Source organism: Phyllostomus hastatus, unplaced genomic scaffold (assembly GCF_019186645.2).
Source record: "Phyllostomus hastatus isolate PE091 unplaced genomic scaffold, TTU_PhHast_1.1 phas_contig_1, whole genome shotgun sequence".
NCBI classification, from domain to species: Eukaryota; Metazoa; Chordata; class Mammalia; order Chiroptera; family Phyllostomidae; genus Phyllostomus; species Phyllostomus hastatus.
Window position 1 is genome coordinate 20050320 of NW_025333498.1, and position 24515 is coordinate 20074834.

General features: G+C 42.2%; 1 protein-coding gene across 1 annotated transcript in view; it reads right to left on the bottom strand.

Moving 5' to 3' along the window:
- MYO3B (myosin IIIB) overlaps positions 1 to 24515 on the bottom strand; it is a 386538-nt gene that overhangs the window by 183995 nt on the left and 178028 nt on the right. Inside the window, exons 18-21 of the mRNA XM_045820463.1 lie at positions 24185 to 24332; positions 22822 to 22975; positions 21567 to 21655; positions 19355 to 19484 (exon numbers count right to left, since the gene is read on the bottom strand). Of these exons, the coding sequence (XP_045676419.1) occupies positions 19355 to 19484; positions 21567 to 21655; positions 22822 to 22975; positions 24185 to 24332 (521 nt within the window). The remainder of the gene's footprint in view (positions 1 to 19354; positions 19485 to 21566; positions 21656 to 22821; positions 22976 to 24184; positions 24333 to 24515) is intronic.

Consider the following 24515-nt stretch of genomic DNA (forward strand, 5'->3'; position numbering starts at 1 on the left):
AAAAACCACTGTCAGTATTGGGCTGGTACAAGGTTAAATGCTCATTTCACATTATTAGCATTGCTATTCATTATTAATATTATTATTTTCGGTCAACAGTTAACATAGGTCTCAAAGACAGTAGAAGGCAAGGGAATCTCAGTAATTTGCCACTGTGAACAGTGGTTGGTTAAAAAACAAGTGAAAGATAAGAAAAAATGATAACAGAACTCTCCTTTGAACCTCAATCTCTTAGTCACTCTGGTTCCTTCTGCTTTTTACTTCCGAAGGGTCTGAGCGGCCTGCGCAAACTCTCTTCTCCCCTATTTCACCACTCAACTCCCCTTCATCTCCTCTCTCATCTCTAGCCTCCCGAACCAAGGGAAGAGATCTGTTTATATTTTTACCTATAATGCCTTTTGTTTCTGTAGCAAAGTAAAAAGTTGTCAATGCAAGGAAATGCTGCGATTTGTGCATATGCAATACACCCAAGATTTCAAAGTTTTTAGCAAGTCTAGCACAAAGATGTCCAATGTTTTCTCTGGCGATATCTTCAGAGGCTAAACTGTGATTAATAGCCCAGAAAGAACCCTTTGAAGCAGGATTGGTGACATCAAAGTTGTAATCCAGGGGTGGCAGGAGCTTAATAATGAGTGGGAAGCATTTTCACACATTTCAAAGGATTTACAGCATGAATAAACAATAGACCTCAGCAGATGTGCCACACACACCTTTTAGAAACATAACCTGTAAGACGTGTCCATTTTAATTTAAATGTAAATAAAGTGTTCACACTTCTTTCAAATGGTAAGAGCATCCTCAGGACTTTACCCCTAGACAGCATCTTTGGCTAAGGGTGCCTCACCGCCCCAGACCACCCTCCTGCACTTCCCCTGAGTGTGTGCGGGAGAGAAAAAGGAAGTCAGAGGCATTTAATGGAATTTATGTCCTACGTGGGAACTCGGTTTAAAAAGAATCCGAAGTGGAGCTTGCAGTGATCCCACACAATTTTCCTGCTTCCAAATTCAAGGGAAAGAGACAAGTGGTCTGAAGACAGAGCAGGAACTTTTAAAAGATGACAATTTCCTGGCTGCTTCAGAGGATTTTCATCTCTTGCAAAGTACCCGACACCCACAATTTCATCTTCAGTGGCCTCTAAAAATTGCCCCAAAGGATGGGTTGCTGTTTTAAACAATCGCTCGTGGAATTCGGCTTCCCTCTGCTGCCCCCTCTGGGTGCACAGGATTTGTTGCAGGGTGTCAGCGGTGACTGCTGGTGGGCATTTCTTTGAGAAGTTTTCCTGTTTTAATTTTCCCTAGCACAAGAAATAGGCCAATAAGCCAACAAACTGTTGCAAAGCAATGCTGAAATGTAAAAGGCTTGTGTCAAATTGCTACCAAAAAAGAAGCTGCAAATAAAAAAACTCAAATACTTCAGTTCATCTGTTAGCAGATTAAGTTATCCAAACAGACCTGAGAACTGAAGCCGTGTACCCAACAGTCAGCTTAGATACTGAGGCCCCAAATCATACCTTGCTGTCTACATGAAAATGACCTGCTGCTATTCCTGTCTTTTAACATGAATTTCATTTCCTGGGAGTCTCCAGTCCCCACAAACGGTTTGATTATTCATTACCGGAACTTCCCTAAAGATCCAGGACGCATCAACTCTTCAATGGAAAATGTCCACAGACATGTCAAGCCCTATGATTCTGCAGATCCCTCACTTCAAAATCCTCAGCTCACTGTTCCACCAATTGTGGACTTTGCATTGTGTGTGATCTTGACCCAATCCCAACCCAGCCTCCTTGCTTTGAGAGACTTGCTTTACATCGAATTTGATCTCTCAATAAATTCTGATCTGCTTTTCCTTCTCCCAGACACTGCCAAAGCTTTGAGAGGTGACAATCTCTCAATGAACTTTGCTTTGTCTTATCAATAGGTTGTGTGAACACCATTTAGGGAGTCAGTGAGGGACAGACCCATGCTAGCGAGATGCCTGCAGTGACTGAAATGCTCTAATTTCTGTACCTAATAAAAAAGCAAGGAGTTAAATTCAGTAGCTGTATAAAATGTACTATATAGTACTTTGTATGTTTTAAAAAACAACTTAGTTTGTCTTTATATAACTATATCCTAAATCTATAACAGTATCTTGATTTAGATTCAATACATTGAAAAAACTCAAAATAGCAACAAAAAAAGACACAGTTGTAGGAGGCCAGGAGAGAAAGTATGAAGTTTGATTTTAATGGTGGGGCGGGGGTGGAGTAAGAGTTCCCAGCCCACTTAATCTCTCAAGAAAAGAAGACCTGGCTAGTGTGTCTAAAATTGAGTGCCAGCCTGTGAACCGAAGGGTCACTGGTTCCATTCCCAGTCTAGGGCATGTGCCTGGGTTGTGGGCCAGGTCCCCAGTAGGGGGTGTGCAAGAGGCAACCACCCATTGATGTTTCCCTTTCTTCTTCCCTTCCCCTCTCTCCAAAAGTAAATAAATAAAATATTAAAAAAGGAGAGAAAAGAACATGGATAATTTATATATATATGGAAGGGGCTATAGTTTTGTGGAGGAAAGAAATCAAGAGCAAATAAGAGGCCAATCGTGCTCCTGGCTGTTTTACTGAAGAAAGATATGCACTCTCTCTTCTGAATACACAACCTTGCCTTTACCACGCATGTGAGAAATTCAAAGCCCAAAAGAAACTCCTTTCCCACTTCTGTATTGACTTTAATAGGCAATTGTTGGCATCTCAATGAATTTCTGTATGATGAACACCTCTAGACTATTCGCTTGAAGGAAGCCAAACCAATGTTTTCACTGTTTTTTTTCTTTTTCATTTAGAATGTAAACTACAGCTTTAAAGATTTGTGACTCAGAGATTTTCAAATTTGTAGAGCTGAGGAAAAATAGTAATTCTTCCCTTCTCCCATTCAGCTTTAAAACACATGAACAGGATAGGATGTCAGTCCAGCAAACACCTGTACCAATCATCAGAATGTTTCAAGGTAACAAGGCTTCCCTTTCTTAACTAGGTCAGTAGTGGAGCTAAGGTGCCTGTGTTCCACATTTCATTGCCACACTGGCGGAAGCTGCCAGTTCAGTTTATATTAATAACAAGAATCTGCCCTTAATAGAGCCAGGTTAAAAAAGCTCTGGGTATTGTTTGCCTTCCCCACATTTTTGGTGGAGTTGGCTTAGAAGTAACATGGCTGCTATATGGCATGGCATGCATTCACATGAGTACTGGAGCCTAGGCTGATGATATCCATCTAAGAAGAATCGACCCATTCGGAAAAGAATGAAACCCACACACCTGTCTATCAGTGCCCACACTACTGATAGGTAAGAATCGCATATTCCAATCTCAGAGCCATACCCATATGCAGCAGAGTGGTCTCTAGTCCAGTCAGGTCTAGTCCTGGACAAAACTGTAATTTTGGCAAAGGATATATTCAAATTCCCCTACACCTCTTTTCCCATGCCTATTCCCGCTTCTGGAGGTGCAGAGTGGTTTTAAGGCTGTGTCTCCACCTTACTCTGACAACCAGTTCCCCTACTTCCATGCCCTGCCCCGAAATCTTCCAGGCAGTACCGACCTCTTCCATTCCCATCAAACCTTTCCTGTCTCTGTTCCAAATCTTCAGTTACTAGTTCTCTTCTGACAACTAATCCAGGTCTAATTTATTCATGGATAGATGAATGTATCACTTCACTCAAGTGAGACGTTTGTATGTGAAGGAGAACAGAATTTGTCACCAGGGCCATATTACACTGTTCCTTGTAGCTCCCTCTCAGGAAAGGTCCACCCCTCTCACACCGCATTGCTGGACATTGATCTTGATGAAGCTGCATAACCACAGAGGGTTAGCTCCATGGATGCCATGGCAGAACGCTATGGCACACGAGTGGAGGACCATTGATCTACTCAAAATCCTTGTTTGACATATAATTCCAAGTCACAGAGAGTAGAAGTGATCAAAAGTCCATGGCAGGCCTGGGGTAAGAATCTAGGTTTCTCAGTTTCAAGTTTGGTGTTTTCATTGCTTTCATGCAAATGGAAGAGAACCAAAGACGTGCTTATACTTCCAAGTACTCAGTCATCATCTCGCACAATGGGAAGGTAATAGCCTCTTGTTTTCTGAAGCCCTGTGTGGCTTTCTCAGTCTTAATTGAAATCACAAAGAAACATAATGTGCTTCACACAGGGAAATCATACAACTGGCCCACCATCAATAGATAACTTGAGTGGGCAATTTATTTAGGATTCTAGTAATTCAATTAATTCAATTCTATGAATTAATCCTAATTCACAGGATTAATCATACTATGGAATGACACTTTTCCACATGCAACTACCTGCCTCATATGGGACTTTACTCAAGACTCTGGCTTCATTAGCATTTGTAGTAACTGGTATGAGTGTCTGAGAGACTTATATCCAAACCATTCAACTTTGGCCACACAGATGGATAAACACTCTACCTGAAGGCCACTGGAAGAGCACAATAGCAAAGCTTGTGTCTAAGGTTTCTCCAGTAACATGTGATGTCTTAGTAAATCCTTCCTTTGCCAGGTTTCCTCCCTCCAAAAATTGCCTCCATGGTTAGTGAAGGGGTTCAGAACAGTCCTCCCCAAGATGTACTACTTTGGCATGTGGATTTTTTTGAGCTGAAGAAAATCAAAACCTTGTGGGCTTAAGAGAAACTTTTACCTCTCCCTTAAAGAATTTAAATTTGGGGCCTTGCCAACAATAGAAGTTATCACCAGAGATAACTTTTCACGACCTATTTATAGGGCAGCATAAAATTCTAATTACTGAACATCTGCTCTTCTTATTGTCCTGTGAACTACCCTCCTCCCTGCTGAAGTCTCAGGGCATCTTACCTCATTCCTTAGTTCAGGATGTCATACACAACTCATGTTACCGTTCTGTCTCTGAAACTCTCATATGTGGGGTCTCTGACTCACTCATGCATGTGGGGCCCCTGGATGTATGTATGTAATTACATTTGGTTATTTTCTCTTGTTAATCTGTCTCATGTAGATTTGATTATTATACCAGCTGAAGGAACCTAGAAAGGTAGAGGAAAATTTCTTCCTCCCCCACATTAGTACTTTCATTGCTAGAGAATGGCAAGTAACTTGTTTTTGTGCTTGTAATTTTAATTTGCTCTCCTCATAGCTGATCACCATGAGTGACTAGCAATGACTCCGTTTCTGTGATCTCTTTTCAGTTCCTCCTCTTTCTTCACTTTGCTGTTGTGGCTAAAGCGAGTTTATTTAGATGTCTAGTTTCTATATTAGTCTCCTTCCTTAGCACATGAGAAAGGGGACAAAAGTCCAGTAGTGTTTTGCTCCCTTACCGCAATATCCTAAAGATTAAGTAATTCAAGGAGCTTATCTTCAACATCATAATATATATTCTCCTAGTAAAAAAGTGTGCTTTCAATTTGCATATTAGCAAATAGAGGCATTTTGAAAAAAATTAGGTGCTAATAATGAACGCAGTCATCACTTACATAAATCTTTGTTTTTCCTATTGAGTCTTCGAAAGTACTGAAGGCTAACTTTTTATTTATAGGTTTCCAAGTCTAATTTTCACATATTCCGATTAATTTGCTTTCTTTTAAGGGGTGACTATTCCCTATCACCTAGCTCCTTTATTTTTTTTTAATGGACCTCATCTGAACATTCAGGTCTACATCATTGAGAAAAACTACAGAAGCTTAAAAATCTAGGAAGTAAGGACCGGTATACTGAGAAAGGTTACACTCTATAGGAGAAAAAACTTACAACAGGCCTAATTGGCCAGCGTTACTCTAAGGCCAGCATTACAGCTAAGCTACAGCGCCACAGGTTTTCTGCATATCCACATTACATATAAATATGAACTTTGTTTGGTTTTACTAACTCATAAAATGGCCATGCCCACAAAACTTCTTCCACTAACCCTTACATGTATCGTGGTGTTGAAGGATGAAGTTAATGTAAGTTTACTTTCTTAAGTTCAGGCTTTGTTTCTTTTTTGAGACCTTGGCTTTATGGAACTGTGATGCAGCATCCATGACTTCAGAAACTCTCTAAATTAAAGTCTTACTCTACATGTTTGGGATGCAATTAATTACTGTTTCATTTTTAAGTATAGGACCTATTGTGAATAAAGGCCAACAACAACAACAACAAAACACATTGTTTCTCTGATGAAGAAACTCCACAAGCATCACAATGCTATGCTAATTGTAGAGGTTATGGTTGGTCAGTGCACTTGTTGCCTGAGTCCTTTTAAGTGAATGCAAATATTCTACCTTATATTGACCATTTTCTTTAGAAATAATTTGATTCCTTATAGAGATTAAACTCTTTAAAGCTAGGCATTTAGTACTTCTATTCCCATACATTAATTCAAAAAATATTCCTTCACTACCTGCTATAAGATTTGCCAAGTTCCCCACACAAAGTTAAGTTTACTGAGGATGCTTTAATGCACAGAACAACATTTTAAATAATTTCTACTCTTGCCTTCTATAGATGGATCATCTCGTCCATCTCTTGGCAAACTTCAGTATCACAGATTCTTCTTTCAGTCATTTAAGAACACTATAGCTCATTATTCCATGGAAATAAGCAATTGACTGTGAACCATTTTTGCAGAGTTAGCATAGCACCATGGATGAGGAAGGGTCCATAGTGTCATGTAATGCTATCTACTATCTTTTAAAAATCTGCCAGAGATAAGAAAATAAAGAAGGAATCTACTTATTTTGCCCTATATTTGTCCCTCTGCACCAGATCAAGAAAGGGTTGACAGTACTTAAATACTGACATTTACTGCATGTTTACGATGTAGGAGCTACTGCGCTAAGGGTGTGAAGTGAATAATATAACATGACAATCCTGTGAGCCATGTTCCCAATCTATCAAGAAGGGGAACTGAGGCAAAGTATTCCCTTGCCCAAGGTTAGATACCGACGTGTAGGGCACTGAGCAGTAATGCTGAGGATGCCCTTCCAGTAGGAGGACCTAATTGAAGATTTTGTGGTCGTTTCAGGGGTTTTAATCAGATTCAAGCACTGAGTAATTGACGGGATTGCTGCCTGGCCAAACTGGTTGAACCCAACTGATTTTAGATGACGCCTGGATTTTTTAAGTCCTTTACACACCAAATCAGGTCCTCCACACAACGATCCCATCCATGACCCAGCAACCACCATGGTGGCTTAGCCAAACCTAACCCTCTGGAGAAAAGCTGATTTGGTTTTTGTGTAAATTGAACTACTGCCAAAGAATAGAACCACTCCACTAAATCTGAACTTTAATGAGATCTTAGTGGTCCTTGTTCCCACTTCCAACTCTCAAGTTCAGTTAAGTGACATTTTATGTAGTTTGCTGACATCTCACATGTGCACACCAGTAAAGTTCACAATGTTACTCCACACAGCTGTGGTTTACAGCTTCTCTTCACATACAACACCCGGGCACCAGAGCAAAATGATTAACTTTTATATGATTCTAACATACGGACCAGACTGTTAGAATCTGGTCCTGTGTTCTAAAGAGAAAAACACAGTTTTTATTAACATGGCCCAAATTCCTGGGGGGAAAGTGTTAAGTTGGGATCCATCTCTAAGTACAGAGATTATCATTTTAATGGTTTTATTTCTAATTCATTTGATTTGAAATGCCTGGAGTTATCTCTTAGTAAGGGTGAGGGAATGACCCAACAGCCCCATTATAGACAGATTTTACAGTGAGATAAATTAATAAACTGTAAATGACCCTGAGACTTTTTCTCCAATATGTGCTATGAAATAAAAGCAAAGAACCTTTCATCATAAATGGGAATATATTTCTTTTCTATGAAGGAGAAGGATGCTGGCTGAGAGAACCAGAATTTATTTTTCTTGCATTTCTGACCATTTGAAAAATCAAAACTGCCACATTTGCTATACTTGACAGGATCATTAAAGAAATAAAACAAAACGGCTCTTAACTGAAGTGCACTTAAAAATAAAATGTACATTCACTGTCACACTCAGGAGTTATGTAAGAAATATTAAAGTGTGTTTGGGAAAGACAGTGGATCTGACTCACGACAGATACCAACTTTCCTAGTATTAGAGTCATCATTACAATACTGAAGGTTTTAATTTTAGTTTTTTAAGGTTATTTTTTAGTTTTCTAAGGACATAGCAGCAACAGAGTCCCAAGAACTAGGAAAGCAGAGGGCCTTCTGGAAATGGATTTTGGACCCTTGCTGGAAGGCTGTGCTGGAAAACACTGGGGCAGAGAACAGTCTGGTCAGCATTGCCTCAGTGGGTCCCATTTCACTCTTGACCCTAAATAGCTTTTCACAAAAAGCATCTTACTGCACTTGGAAGCTCTGTACAAGAGAACCACCTCTTGATATTTCTACAATAAAAGTACTGAGTGGATTTTCACACTCAGTATTCCCCACACTTTTGAGCATGAAGATCTCTTCTTCTCCACACCTCTTCATGCCCCACAAACCTAGTGTTTTATGAAACACACTGCAGAAAACACTGCTCTTGATACCGATAACATATGGTCTTTCTAGTGCCAAAGGAAATTTTAAAAGCTTGTGCTAGAACTTTGCAAATCCAGAATCGTGACTTCTCTCACACACTGGAAAATAGTATAAAGTCAAGTCTGCATGAAATAAAACATTACTTTGAAAAGAAACAAGATTTTGTCTTCTCTGAGAGGACCCACAGAAGAGCTCCTCGGCACTGCTGCATGTCTCTCTGACAGCAGGAAGGAGGCACCTGTGTTGCCAGGGCAGCGATTCTTAAAGAGCCGTGTCATGCAACACATGAGATGTGGCCAGTCCAAACTGAGATGTGCCGTTGGAATGATATTTTTGATACACTGATTAAAGATATTAAAATTAATTTCACCTGTGCTACATAGACACTGAGTAAAGATATTAAAATTAATTTCACCTGTGCTACATAGACTGGCTGTTTGGGTTTCCCCTCGCTCACAATTCATACCTTAAATCCTAACCCCAATATGATTTTTGAAGGTTGGGCCTTTGGGATATGATTGGGTGATTCATGAAGGCAAAGCCCTCATGAATGAGATTAGTGGCCTTATAAAAAAGCCCCCAGAGAGCTCCCTTGTCCCTTGCACCATGCGAGGACACAGTGGAAAGACAACTGTCTGTGAAACAGGAAGTGGGTTCTTACCAGGCACCGAATCAGCTGATGCCTTGAACTTGGACTTCCCAGCTTCCACAACTGTGAGAAATAAATATCTGCTGTTTATAAGCCACCCAACCTAAGTCATTTGGTTATAGCAGCCCAAGGGGACTCAGGCAATTTAGTTGCTTTTTACTTTTTAAAATGTGGCTAATAGGACATTTTGCATTTCACTGAGGGGCACGGTGGAATAGACCAATGAACAAAAGAGAGCGGAGAGCTTTCAAACCACAGTAACTCCAGACTAAAGATTGGGCCTAGGGATTATCAGGGGTTGGGCTTCCTTCCAATCAGGAGATTCTTCTTCATGTAAACCCTTCACCCTACTCGTGGAAAGCTGGTTCAGCGAACTGAATTAAACCTGCTGGATGCAAAGTACCAACCCAGGCTGACCTCAGCTGTGTCCTGACTTACAGTCCAGGGCTCTCCAGTCCTCTACAGCTGATGGGGTAGAAGAAACTGCAGCTAGCCTTTTTTAAAGGAAACATTTAAGCTACTTACATTTGTGCAACTTGAAGAATGAAAATTCAAAACCTGAAGGCATTCAGGGATAGTAAAAAGAAACAATGAGAATTTCAAGAAATGATCTCTTTTCCCCAGAACCACACCATGAACACATTTTGTCCTCAACAAGCCTGCAAAGAAAATCAAAGATTTTTCTTGACAAGGGCTGAAAACCATTAACAAAGGGAGAGGCAGGAAGGTATGAAGTTTCTCTGGGGGCTGTCCAGCTGTTGCCAGGACCCTCTGCCCCCTCCTCCAGTGGGTTAAACTGCAGAAGAGAACACCGCCTTTCATGGAGCCTGGAACAGGCAGCTGTTTGCTTCTGAGAAAGCCCCACCCCACGCCATCCACCCTTGGGAGGGGGCTGACAACCAATTTCAGGTGCCACAGGTAACTGCAATTACAGCTGTGCTTCTCCGGCACCTGAGTCCTAACAGGGCTTCACACTTGTCTCTCCAGATCAGAATACGGGGTTCTAAATGGAGCTCCTTCTCTCTGTATTTCACAGCTTGTTAAAATAAATGTCTATGCTGGTGGGCTTCCAGCCAGCCCCAGAAATCCCAGGATGATGCACATTTCTGATGTGCCTTGAGTGCTCTCAGGACCACCAGGAAACTCCATTCACAAACTGCACTCTCTGCCCGGACAGACAGACTCCAGTGAGTGCCTCCAAAGTGCCAGGAGTCTCCCTAGGAGTTCGAAAGTGGAGCCAGCTAAATGGACAAACACCTGTCCTCATGGAACTTACGTTCTAGTGGTGCCAGAAATTTCACCCAAACCAGATAAAAAACTTCCTGGAGGAGGAATGCTAAGGCTGATTTTTGGAGGAAAGGATTAGAAGGTAAGGGAGGGGCATGGGTGGCCAGTGCAGTGATGAGGGTGGAGGTGAGGGACAGAGATAATTCCAGAAAGCTGAGTTATCACAGATAATGGTGCAGCACTATGAAGCATTGTGAGCAGTTCTGACTGCACATTCTGTATATAAATGGAATAGGAGACATCGTTTTTGTCCTCATGGAGCTTACAGTTTTCTCAAGTGGACAAGATGGTGGCACGAGACAACTGCACATCCAGGTAGGCTGAAGAACTGAGTTGCACAGCTCTGCATATAAATGGTTGGAGACGAGGAGTCCATGTAGTTAACATTTGCTATTTCTATTATTGAAATGACTCTCAGTGTAATTAGCCCTATTCCTGCAACAAGAATCTGACTCTCGCCCATTCTGGGTTGGTGCTGGGAAGAATGCCTAGCTAGTGATGGAACCTCCCAGGCTCCCAGGGTCACACCTATAGAAAGCTGTGCCTTGAGCATGAAATCAGCCTATGAGGCATCTCAGTTCATTGGAGACAAGCAAGAAACAGTTCTGCTTTTTCCTGTAACTTCCTCATTCATGCTGACACCTCACCTTTCTATGAGGATAGAAGCTCCTTTAACCATATTTCAGCCCCAATTCATAGATTTTCTAATATTTCCTGTTACTAAAGATCACCTTTGGTTTTGAAGGTTCATTCTTATTTTTTTTCCCCACCTTTAACATTGTATCAATTCAAAGTTATTTTCCCCATTCTCCTGTTCCCACCAGGCTGGGCTGATGCTCTCATAGCTTGATAGTCATCTCTCACTCCCTCTTCTCTGGGTTAACTCCTCTGGTGTGGGAAGGGGGAGGAAGGGAAGGGGAGAGGACTGAGTTCTATTTCCCTGACTGGTGGAGGCGGCAAACTCTCTGGCTGGTCACAACTGTCCTGGGCTTTATGGGGAAAGGTGGTGGCCCCCACATTCTCCACGGGTGGGGGGGGGGGGTCCAACTGAACAGCTCTCTCAGCTCTTAGTGATGTATTAGGAGCTGAATGGTACCACCCTCCCAAACTTCATATGCTGAAGTTCTAACACACAGAACATCAGAATGTGATTGCATTTGGAGATGGAGACTTTATTTTTTGACTTTAGAGAGGAAGAGGAGGGGGTGCTGGGGTGGGGGAGGGTGCTAATGATTTATTGTTCCACTTATTTATGCATTCATTGGTTGATTCTTGTATGTGCCCTGACCGGTGATAGAACCTGCAACCTTGGACTTTTGGGATGACACTGTAACCAACTCAGCTGCTTGGCCAGGACTGGAGATAGAATCTTTAAAAGGTGCTTAAGTTCAAATGAAGTCCTGTGGGTGGGCTCTCATCCAATGTGACTGTTGTCCTTATAAGGAGAGGAGATCAGGACAGAGGCAATATGCACCCATGTGGGGCCACTGAGAAGGCAGCCATCCACAAGCCAAGAAGAGAGGCCTCAGGAGAAATCAAACCTACCAACCTGGATCTTGGACTTCTAGACTATAGAACTGTGAGACCATAAGTTTCTTTTGTTTAAGCCACTTTTTGTTTGTGGTGCCTTATTACAGAAGCCCTAGCAAATTACTACAGACTGCGATTCAAGACTTGGAGTTCAGCTTTAGTTTCTACCTTGCAGGACTTACTCGGTTTTCAGAAAATGTTTATTGAGGACTTACTATGCACTAGGCATTACTGTGGGTCCCAAGTACACAGTAGTAAATAGGGCTCATATGGGTTCTGCTCTCAGGGAGCTTATAGGCTAGCATGGGGCACAACACAAGATGGGCGGAATAGAGGTAGATAGGGTAATGTCAACTCCTGCTGGAGACATTACACAGGATGAGATAACAGTGAGTAGACAGCATGAGACTATGTTCCAATGGTGGACAGTGAAGGCTTCTCTTTGGAAGTAAGATTTAAGCTGAATTCTGGATCACAAGAGAGAGACAGACCTGTGAGGATCTGGGGGAAAGCGTGTTCTAGGCAGAGTGAGCAGCTGGTGTGCAGTCAAGAAAAGGCTTGGAACATCTGAGGAGCAGAACAAAGACAGAGAGTGAGGGCTAGCATTCAAGGAGATGGGGTCGGAGGCAGGTAGGGCAGATCACGTGAGAGTTTTTAGACAAAGACAAGACTTTGGATTTTATTTTAGGTGTGATGAGGAGCCTTTGGAGGCTTTAAGCAGAGAAGTGGCATGATCGGGTTTACATTTTTGGGAAAGACTGCAGCTTAGCTGTTAGGCTGTATGAGGCAGGAGCAGAAAGAGGGTCTAGTCAGGAAGTTCAGGTGAGACAGGCTGCAGATGTGTCGCCCTGCTTTCTGTCATCGTCTTCACATGGTGCTCTCCCTGGGTGACTCTGCGTCCAGACTTCCCTTATTTATAAGGACACGGTCATATTGGATTAAGGCTCACCATGAAGCTTGACTTCATTTTACCTTGATTACCTCTGTAAGGACCCTATTTCCAAAAAAGTCACATTTGGGGAGGACACAGTTCAACACATAACAAGGAGTCAGAAAGACGGAAGACACCCTGTTGATGAGAATGATCACATTAAGAGGAATAATTAGATGATGCAGAAGAGAGGAAGAACAACTGCAGGATCCAAGTGCTTGTGAAGGTCAGAGGGAAGGGAAGGCAGAGGGTGTGTTGCACACAGCTGGCCTGCAACAAGAGTAGGAATAGTTGCGTCATTTAGGTCAGAAGGAAGATTGAAAATGGGAACAGATGCAGGTGGGTGGATGGATTTGGTTCAGCCATCTATTTATTTACTCAGCAAATATATATTAAGTGTTTGCTATATGGCAGGTACTTCTCAAGACTTTAAGAATATGGTGATGGAAGAAAACAGACAAAAATCCCTGCCATCTTGGAATTTACATTATAGTGGAAAAAGACAGACAATAAGATAAATGAATGTATATAGTATAAGGTAATGGTAAGTGCTAAGGAAAAAAATACAACAGGAAACTGATATAAGATGCTGAGAGGAGACATCTACTAGGGTAGACAGGAAGAGGAGGCTGTGAGAGAAAACATAAAGGAAGTGAAGAATCTAGTTATGGGTATGTCTTGGGGGAAAACTGTTCCAGATAGAAGGACTAGCATGTGCAAGGGCACCTATACAAAACCTATAGCTAATGTCACAGTTCATGGTGGAAGATTAAATGCAGGAACAAAGCAAGGATGCCTCCCCTCACCACTTCTGTTCAACACTATCTTGGAAGTTGAGCCAGTCCAATAAGGAAAAAAAAAAAGAACAGACATAAGCTTGGAAAGAAAAAAATAAAAGGATTCTTATTTATACACAACATGACCGCCTATGCAGAAAATCCCAAGGAATTACAAAAACAAAACTCCTATAATTAACAAATGAGTTTTGCAAGCCCATTCCACAGAAATCAATGGTATTTCTACATACAATATTAGCATTGAACAACTGAAAACCGAAACTTAAAAAAAGTATGCTAGTTCCAAAGATTCAAATACTTAGGTGTAAATCTAACAAAACATGTACAGGATTTGCATGCTAAGAGCAAGATATAATTAAATAAAAAAAGATCCAAACAAATAGATATTATTTGTTTATGAATTAACAGACTCAAGGTAAAGATGTCAATTCTTTCCAAATTAATCTATAGATTTCATGCAATTTCAGTCAAAAATCTCAGCAGCCTTTTTAAAGTATATAGGTATAGGCAAGCTGCTTTTAAGGATTATAGGCAAAGGAATTGGAATAGCCAAAACAATTTTGAAAAAGAAGAGTACAGTTGGAAGACTGCCTTTAAGGCTTCCTATAAAGGCTACAAGAGACAAGGCAGTGCAGCACTGGCGAAGACTCAGATATACAGATCCATGAAACAGACCCACAAATATAACCAATTGGGTTTTGACAAATGTGAGAGCAAGGCAGTGGAGAAAGGACAGCTGTTTCAAGAAATGGTTTTAGAACAACTGGACATGCTCATGAAAAAATGAATCTGAACCTCGCACCTTCTGCAAAAATTAACTCGAAACAAATGCTAGATCTGCATGTAGAATACAGAAGTAAGCGCTGAGCATCTGGTCACACACAGCTCCAGGCAGACTCTGCGGGCGCCTTGGTTCTCCCTAGTCAGTCTGCAACACTCCTGCTCACGTTCCCTCCAGGAGCCCACCCAGGCCTCCCACAGCACTTCAGATCGGCATCAGAACCCGCTGTCCACGCAGTAGCCCACCCTCATTTTCCGGTCTTGCTTCCCTCCCTTCCTAGCCACCTAATCACCCTCCTCTCACCTCCCTCGCCTTTCCAGTGCTGTGGACTCTGCCTCAGAATGCCTCATTACTCCCTCACTGATCAATTTTCACTGCCTCCGGTTTTTTCAAATCTCTCCCAGGAAGCCTTTCTTAGTTAAAAGAACTCTTTCCTATGCCAACTCATGGTATTTCCATGACTTTTCCTTCTATTTTCACTTGTATAGACACTGCACTTATATTGCCCCCATTTATTGAATCACATGCCTGGTAAGAATTTACATGGGTTTTTTTTTTTGCCTTTTTATAATATACATTTTAGGATTTGGCACTACCTGTTTCTGACTATTCTGGCTGAGGTTTTCTTTTATTCCATGTAGGAATCACCTATGCATAGCACCACATCTGGAAAGATGATAAACATGTAATTATCTGTTGACTGAGACACACTCCCAAGTTAAATGGCGTGCAGTGGGCCTCTGTGTGAGGAAAAACTAATTCACCAGGGCTCCCTGATGGGCTGGCTCCTCACAGCCTCCACTCCCGGAAGAACTGGGCACTGTCCGTGACTGTGACCCTGGAACTTAGTCATTTAGCATCAGCTTACCCTGCTGAACACACTTGCTGAGCTGTCAGGATGGAGGAGCAGCCAGAAATGGAAAATGAAGACTCTGAGAGATGGTTACTAGAAGGCATCCTCTTAAAAGCTTAATGGATTTAATTTGGGGAGCTACAGAATCAGGAACAATCAACACCAAGTGAAGGTATTACAGTGCTTTGCAGATACAATATGGGGTTCGTCCTGCCCCCTCCACATCCAAATAAAAGAGGGAGCCAGTAGAGGTCAAGATTGAGAAACTATTGGTTTTACTATAAATCAAATTCCAAGGGAGGGACCTGAGGGTCCTCGGACAGAAGAAGCCAATGGAGGCAAACCGCAGCTCTCAATTCTGATGCAAAATCGGACTTTCTGGCTCAGACAATGTTTCATCCAGAGCTGCTCTTGTTTCTTCTAGTTTCTCCCAAGTTCCTAAAGCCTTTAAAGCCCCAAACCACTATTTGGAAATCAGGATTCATGATTCAAAGACAGAAATGGGTTTTTCAAGTTCCTGTGGAAATCTCTTTCTGCCTCTGAGCCTTTTGAACTTTTCTCTAATTTACTAGTAGCAAGTGGAACATTCCCCAAACAGAAGAATATGCCATGAAACCTTGTTATAACATCTTTCCTTTTAATGTTTTTCTACCTAGATCACTCAGTTTGTAAAGTCCCAGCTGAAGGGTTAGAAAGCAGTGTTGCTGCCACATCAAATTTTCACACATGAAATCTTCAGAGAATTTCCTATCAATAGGAAGAATTACAAAGAACATTTCATCACATCTGAAGTGGCCCATCTGCAGGCCAAAAAGGGGCTGTAGAAGTGTGAGAGGGGAACAGAGAGAACCCATATTGACTGCAGCTGCCTCCACTTACCCAGTCAACACTGAATACCTTGGCATGAGAGCGTGCCCCGCAGGCAGAGGCACCTCCCGCCAGATGCAGCTGTGGGAGCAAAAGTGGCTGCTGGTGAGGGGGCTGGGGAAACCTGGGAGAGGCTGCTGGCTCTGGGCCTCATGATCTTCTGTCCTGTTTTTTAACCTTTTCAGCATTTAGGGGTACGCAACGTGAACAGGAAAATGCCAGTTGCATCACTCTCTGATTTTATAGTATAGTTTTACATAAACACACACAGTGGTTAATCTGCTCAACCTTGATGAGAGATTAAACCAAGGGCCGACATTTCTGTTTGATATCCACTAATGAAAGGACTGTTACCTTCCCAGCAGCCCAGAGAGCAAGTGGATTTTAAAGGACAGGAATGTCAGCTGGAGGCTCTCCGACACCTGTGTTTGAGAGCAACAGTCTAGCTACCAGTAAACTTCCATTTAACTGGACAGGAAAGCTTAGATAAAGAAATTAACTTTTTTTAAATTCTCAGACGTCTTCTCTATATTGTGTGTGTGGGGGGAGTGTTATTGAAATAAATGCATGTAGAGAGAAGTGAACAAAACATATGTGTACAGCATAATAAATATTATAAAGCAAACATCCACGGAACCACCAGCTAGACGGGGAGCCAGAGTACTGCCCACATCCCACAGGGACCTCTCCCCTGAGAACTGAGGACTCCAATGCTGGGCCTCTTCTTCAGTTTGGGTCTAACAGCCTGGAAGTGTTCCCAGCTTTGACCTTTTACTTCCTCTCTGTAGTCCATCCCCTAAAAGAAGTTTATAAAGTAATTGCCCATAATATTTAAGTATTTAAGTGTTTAAAGCAGGATAAATAAAAATAAAAATGACCAAGAAAGAGTTTCTCATACACTAAAAATACTAGCCTATTCTTTTCCAAAGTGCCAGGGTACATGGTAGCTCCCTTCCAGCCAGCAACTGGGAGGTGCAGCCGCATCTCTCTGAATAAGGGGAACATGCCTTAAACAAGTATTTGCAGTTTCAGCAAGAGCAGCATAATCTGTGTCTGTCCATGAAGGTTTTTCCACCTTCAAAGGCTGTAATAGAATAAAAACAAAAAATATATAATGTGGATGTTTTAAATTTAGAAGTTTAATTAATATTTGAGTTTCGAAGGCAAACATTGTCATAAGGAGAAAAATTGCTATCCAATTCTAGACAGAAAGTGGAGGTAAAAGAAAGTTCCAGCTGTTTTTGGGCAAAGCCATATTGTTTTTATCTCTATATTCGCCTTTACTGCCTAAACTGTGTCTTATTATTAGAGGCTGTTCTATAAAGGTTTATTGTTCGAAGGCATTTTACATGAATAATTTCAGAAAAAGAAAACAGAATCATGCTTATTAGTTTTGATGTGTGTTTATGGCTTCTTATACTCAAAATGTAGAGAAAATAAAGCTTAGGATTTCAAAAAAATATGCAGAATATACAACTCAGGAATACAAGGGAGCTTCTCAGGAAGACTCTTTTGTCTTATTTCCCACTTTTGTTTTCTCCAGCTGGTGTGGAGTGCAGCTTCAAGGAAAGATTCAGAAAGAATCAAAAGACAGGAGGAAATCTCTTTACAATAAAAACAAAAAAAGAAGGGAGGCTATCTCTTTGTTCGTGTTCTGCCCACTTTTGGATGATCAGGGCAAAGAGAAGGCAGAGCCTGACTTCTTACACAGTGCCACCTAGTGGCCTAGACTGTGAATTTATTTTCATTTTACCAAAGGCTGAAAAACTGGAAATGCCAAAGCTGTGAACAGATTTGACAAATCGTTAGTTATATTTATGGGAGAGTGTTAATGCCAGCTGACAAGTCATTAGAATACATTTTATTTCAAAGCGTACACCTCCCATTCATAATGGCACATCTTCGTCTCTGCACAGAGTCGTTGGATGAGTCTAAGCCTTGGTGTCCGGTGAGGAAGCGCAAGCCCTGCCCACCCCTGCCCACTCTCCTGGAGTCTATAATGAATCAAATCCTGGCTGTGCCCGAGGGGGCTCTGGAGAGGAAGCTGGAAGACAGCCTTCTGCCACCTACTGTTTCTCTTTGAGGGAGCGTGTTTGAATAAAGTTAAGAACCCGATTTCAACTTTCATTCCAAGTCAAGAAGATAAAGCAAAGATTGGACACTGCAGCTTTTTTCTTAACCAAGCTTTTCATCCCTCTGCATGTTGCTAAACATCAGGCCTGGCAGCCACTCTTTTTTACATGCAGAGCTCTCATGCTGGACATGGGTGCCAATGATTTCACGAGGGATGAGGGGAGAAAAGAAGAGGAAATTATGAACAACGATAAAGAGACTTTTCACCCTCCTTTCTTAAAAGCATGCCCACAGAGGTTTGCACGCATGGGCTTGAAAAGCCCTTGAGAGGAGCGCTGTGAGACGATCTAAGGCTGCTGCCCAGCTAAAAGCAGCAGAAATCTAGGTAAATCAGAGAAGCTTGACCCAATTAGAACCCATTGAGTGAAATAGCAAAGATCAGAAAGTTCCATTCTTTGACCTGCTTCCTGGCATGAGAACTGACTAAGCAACTAAATGTAAGTTGAATGTAAGTAGGCATAGGCTGTGGATGCAGGCCAGTGATGGACTTGTGCCAAGCTGGTTAGGTGAGTGGGGGGTGTGGTCAGTGACTACATGGGAAATCAGACTAGGAACCTCTGAGAGATCCGTGATTGAATGAATGACTTTGATTCACTACACTCCCTTCACTTGTAGTCATACATGAATAGAAATAATCTTCCTAATAAGTCTAGGTAAAGTGAGACCACTTTAGAGTGTTTAGCATGAATTAATAACATATGGCTTTATAAATGGAAGAATGAAGAGAGGCAGGTGAGAAAATGAGAAGTCTGAGAGCTGATGTTAGAGACAGTGTGTGTATGTGTGTGTATATACAATACATACTGTATATATTGATGCTGTGCAATTAACTTGCAAAAGAAACAATCACATTCCTTTTCTTGACCTTAGTCAGACAGACCTTTTCCCCTGCTTAAAGTTCAAAATGTGAGCACTGCAGCCCTGGCAGTATTAGACACAAACAGAAAACCCCAGCAGGGCTCTTAGATGCAACAGTGGCAGGGCTGTCAGGGGCAGGACCAGTACCTGTTTTAGTTAAAGGGATTGAGAAGAGTTGCTGAAGAAGCTTGTTTTCTGACGTTCTCAGGACTACAACCACATCGGCAGGGAGAGTGTCTCTGTTTTTCTCAAGAACCCCAGAAGCATCATATGATACCTGCAGCGTGAATAGCAAATTGCAAGTTAGCCAATTCTGCCATCACTGGTGGCCCCAGCAGGTCATCTGAGGTCAGTCAGTAATTGGCATCTGTATAGAATTCATCCTAACACAGCCATGCTTTTAAATCCAGACCACCAGGTAAGAGGAAATTTTATAATTTTTGACAGGCCAGTTTATCTTAATTTCTTGTTCAGTTGCTCTTTGAGGAGTCAAATCAAAGTTATATCACATCAGAATAATTATTGAAATGTACTGAGTACTCACTATATGTGAAGTATCTATTCTAAGAGGTAACACTACTGTTATCTCCACTTTATTGGTGGGCAAATGGAGGCTGGGAGACCCAGCCCATGGTGCCATGCTCATAACCACTGCACTCTCACCGCTTCCCAAAGCAATACTCACGGCATCTGAGTGAGTGCTCAGGGGTGCTGAGCACTTTCCAGTTCTCAGGAAGAGGGGATCCAGTCAGAGAAATTTTAATAAACACTCCAGAGCAGTAAGTGCTGGGGACAAATGAACTCAGGAAATGATGCAACCCAGAAAGAAAAGGATTTTTTCCCCTCCTTAAAATCAAGAAAGAAGAGGCAGAAAGAGGGAAGAAAAGGGGTGAGTAAGAAATAGGCATAAAGGGACTGAGAGATGGGAAGAGAGGTGTGAGAAGAGGGAAGGAATGGGAGGCAGTAAGAAGAACGGGGTGGGGGGAGCGAGGCTCAGGGCAGGTGTGGGCATCTCAGACGTGGGGACACTAATAGGCAGACATCAATGCAAAAGTAAATGAAGTGTTTAAGGGCACACACTGGATTGCACTTTCTACCGAAGATCTAAAACAGATACCATCATGTACTTTGTGGAGAGAAAAACAATCCCCTTTACTTGTGAAGGGTTCAGAACAAGTCACCCCCAAAATATGGCACTCTGGCAAGAAGATTATTTTGAGCTAAAAGCAATCAAACCCTCGAAGAACCAGGAAAAGCTTTCACCTCTCCCTAAACTGCCTAAATTTACTTTGCAGGCGCCTGTACCAGGAAGATAGCTGGTACCCGGGGTTTTTACTTAAGAAACTTATCTGCATATCAGGGCAAACTTTTGTTTTCCAAACACCTCCTCTGTCTTCCTCAGAATGACACTCTCCCTTTGTACCCCCAGGCTCCTACTCTTTCCCTTAGCTCAAGATATTATACAAGCTACGGTTGCCTAGCTGCCCTTTGGGTCTCATTCTTTTGGGATCCTGTACATGCATATCTAAATTTGCTTTCTCCAGTCAAAGAATGGAGAAGGGAAGAAAGGAAAATTTATCAGCCCTTTCACTTATACTAGATTGCCTTTCAACAAAATTTCAGTTAGGCAAAATTTATTTCAATGTCATGATATGAATTTGAAAAATAGTTTCAGTAAATTTCAAATCAACACAATAATCCAAAATGATCTTTACTGAACTCCTACCTATTTTCTGGACCCAGGGCCTCAGCAGGCCCCACCAGAACCAATGAGCTCTTTTGAGAAAAATTTGAGCAATGAGTTTTTGGCTATGGGACTACAGAATTTCCTGAATCAATCACTACTCTACTTCAGGAACTTGAAATTGAGACTGAGGCATAACAAATAAAAAGTAGAAATTTCAGCAGGTGTTGTAAAAGCTTAACATCTGGATAGTGAAGTGAGAAAGTTTTTTCCCTTCATATACTTAAAGTACTAAAAACTGAGTCCCACTGTGAAACTACATTAACCCTCCTCTGTTACCTACGCATCTCCAAATGGCTTTTGAATGTGAGCATTCACTGCTAAACACCACAAAAACTATGACATGTTTTCTCTTTGAAGAGCTGTCACTTCTAGGCCAAAGCTCAGGTGAGGAGCAGATGGCGCTCACCAGCCACCCCAACAAGAAATTGCCTGTTTTCCAGGGGCAGCTTTCTGTGAGCAGCACCACAGAGAAAGTTTGGGAGTTGTGATTAGGTGTTCAGAAGCAGTGAAAGGACAGAGCAATCTGCAAGCAGTGTCATGAATGGCACAGACAGGGTCACACAGACACGTTCCCCATGCCAGGTTCAGCATTAATACCTTGCCCCGTCTCACCTGGCCAGCATAGTGCCGAATGCCGAAGCTCAGCTCCACTCCTTTGGGCCTCCAGAAATACTTGCATCGTAGATTAGCTTCAAATTTATCTGTGTAGGTTTTTATGTTTAAAAGTTACAACATGAATTGTTTGCTCCTTCAAACAAACACATGTTCCTTGAGCCATGAGTGACCCAGAATAAGGGAGTTCAGAGAAGCCTGGTATTAGCATTATATGTACATGGTGGAGAAAGATCCCCTGGTAAATGGGCATTTACAATAGAATACCCCTTCCATTGTTTCATGCTGTCTCTGGTGTGAGGCTGCCCTCTACGACCTCGGGTTCTGCTCTAAAAATCTCTATCATGGACTGATGATACTGGAATTCCAGCCATTTACCTTTAAAAACATGAAGATATCCCATGGAAGGCAAATGACCCATCCCTGCAATGTGTGACAATTTCATAGATAAAAGGAAACCAGTGAGGATGACAATCTCAATCCTAGAAGTGACTCTCTCCCACAGATCAATTTTCCATCTGGGGAGAAGGCTTGAAACTTTCTGTTCTCCCTCAACACTCAGAATTGCTATTGTTGTTACAATGGAGAGCCACCTCTGTGTGAGGAACAGTGCCCAGCAGAAAGGGATGCAGGGTTAGAGCTCGTTGCCTCTAGCATCTCACAGTCCGAGTGAGAGACAGGATCAGGTGCGGCACTGAAGATCGGAGGAGAAGGAGGTCAGGAGTAGGAGGGCCCTTGAGGCCAGGAGGAGGTGTCTTACTGTCATCTCATGGAGACCAGGAGCCTAACGAAAAGGTGGCTTTAAGCAAACTATGTTAGCTAGGCTGCCCAGGGTGGAGGCAAGAACATGAGCCTGGAAGCCAGGGGATGAGAAGGGGCTTCTGCAGAAACTGGGACCAGGAGTGGAGGGGGTGCCAGATGGAGACACGAGAAGAGGGTAAGAAATGGAGGGGAAGCAAGTGCTGGTTACGCGAAATGAAGGAGGAGGAGAAGGTGTAAAGATGATGTTGACATAGAATAATGCTATTTCTGTTTGCAGAAATAGAATAATCAGGAGGGTTTGAGAGGTTTACTTTAAGATACTAATTCTACCAGGACATTTGCTGAACATTTCAATTCAATAAAAGCAGGATCTATACTTTTACAACCCACCAGGTGGCCAAAATACACAAGATAGACCCATCATATCACAACTCATTTGATGAGTGAGCCAAGTTCTCTTCTGAACATGCGTGCCTTACCAAAAGATACCTACCAACCAGGGTCTGATCGGTCGCTTGGGGGAACCGACTTTCCTCATCCAAAAGTGCAAGTAGCCCCAGGGGTTTCTGAAGGAACATGTCCAAGAGTGGCCGATTGTCCTCATACTCCACAGGCGTTGCATCGATGCCCTCATTCTGATATTCCATCTGGAAGGAAACAGAATGTGAATCTCTCCAGCCTCACACTGGCCTAGCAACCACTAGGCGCTTTGGCATGGACTTTCTATGTCTGGCAACATTGAACATATGTAGAAAACAGGGTGTGTTTTCTGTTAGTAAAGGACTCATGCATATAATGCTGTTAACGCTTTGGGTGTAAGCCTGGCCTGCAGGTGGCCTGTGGCAGGCAGCTGCACCTGGCAAAAGAAGGGATGGCTCTTTGTCTCCCAAACAATGATTTGGTAACTTATAATTTAGAAACTGATGTAGAAAAGAAGAGAAGCTGAAAAATGTTTTTATTTTGATAACAAGTGTGGTTTAAACCAGAGAGAAAGCAGATTTCTATCTTCTACAAAGGATTCTGCAAAGGAGTCATCTGGGACTGAAAAACTAAAAATCTCCACAGACTTCCCTGGGTAATAAATGGAACCTGGACTGAAACAAGGTTGAGTTTGGGGCCAGGTGGGTGGGGAGAGGAGTGTAGTGCAGATATATCCAGCTGCAATGATAAAACCAACACTGGCATTACAGTTTGTGTGTTCTCACTTCTGCCTTGAAACAAGGACTTGGTCAGAATGTTTCATTATTGCAACTACTTCATACAGGAGAGTCTTGGGGTTGGGGTGGAAGAGAAGGGTACAACTAGCTTTACACCTGTTTTATTGACCATAGGGAAAAAACTCATAGGGGAAAAACTTCCATTTCAGAAAACATATCTTACTCTTCCCCAGAGACACCCATCCAATTCCTGCGGGTCTGGTGAGCCAGAGGTGCGGGATGGGGACGGCTAGTTTGAGAGTTAAGAACAAAAATCTGTGTCCTGAATTCAAGGTCATCCTGTGTCATTTTGGACATGGCCACAGACATTTTTAGTTAAGTAAAGTAGAAGAAAATCCAGCCTTTGGGGCAATACACATGCAACGGGTTGGAAGTCGCATTTAAATAACTGGTTTGGCACCTGCTCCACTCAAAGGGGGAAACGTACCTTTCCAAAAAAACCCAAGACCTCTGGGATTCTTTTTTTCAGACTAAATTTAGACCATTGATTTATTTTTGACAGGACTGCCTCACCAGTAGTTTTTTTTCTTTAGAGCCTTTTCCCTGTAAGCCTCAGGTAAAGGTTTTCTGCCTCAAACTGTGGGCAGCTCGGAGATACCTCCCCCCATTGGGTTTAGCAACTTCAGAGCTCACTGTTACCTGCTCGAGGGCAAAAACATGCTGATTGAAATAGTACTGGATTTGCTCATTGGCGATGTTTATGCAGAGCTGCTCAAATGAGTTTCTCCGAAAGTTCTCAAATCCAAAAATATCCAATATCCCCACATTCATACCATCATCTGCACTGCTGCATGAGGGAGAACACAGAACTTTTAGGGAAGGAAACAGTCATCTCAGAGCACAGCGAGAGTATATGTGCACATGTATTTATCAATTCATGTACCCACCCACAGAAAGCAGCACCCTGCTGCCTCTAACGGAGAAATAGTTTGTGTCTTAAACCATTTGTTCCTTTAGTCTTTCAACAGTA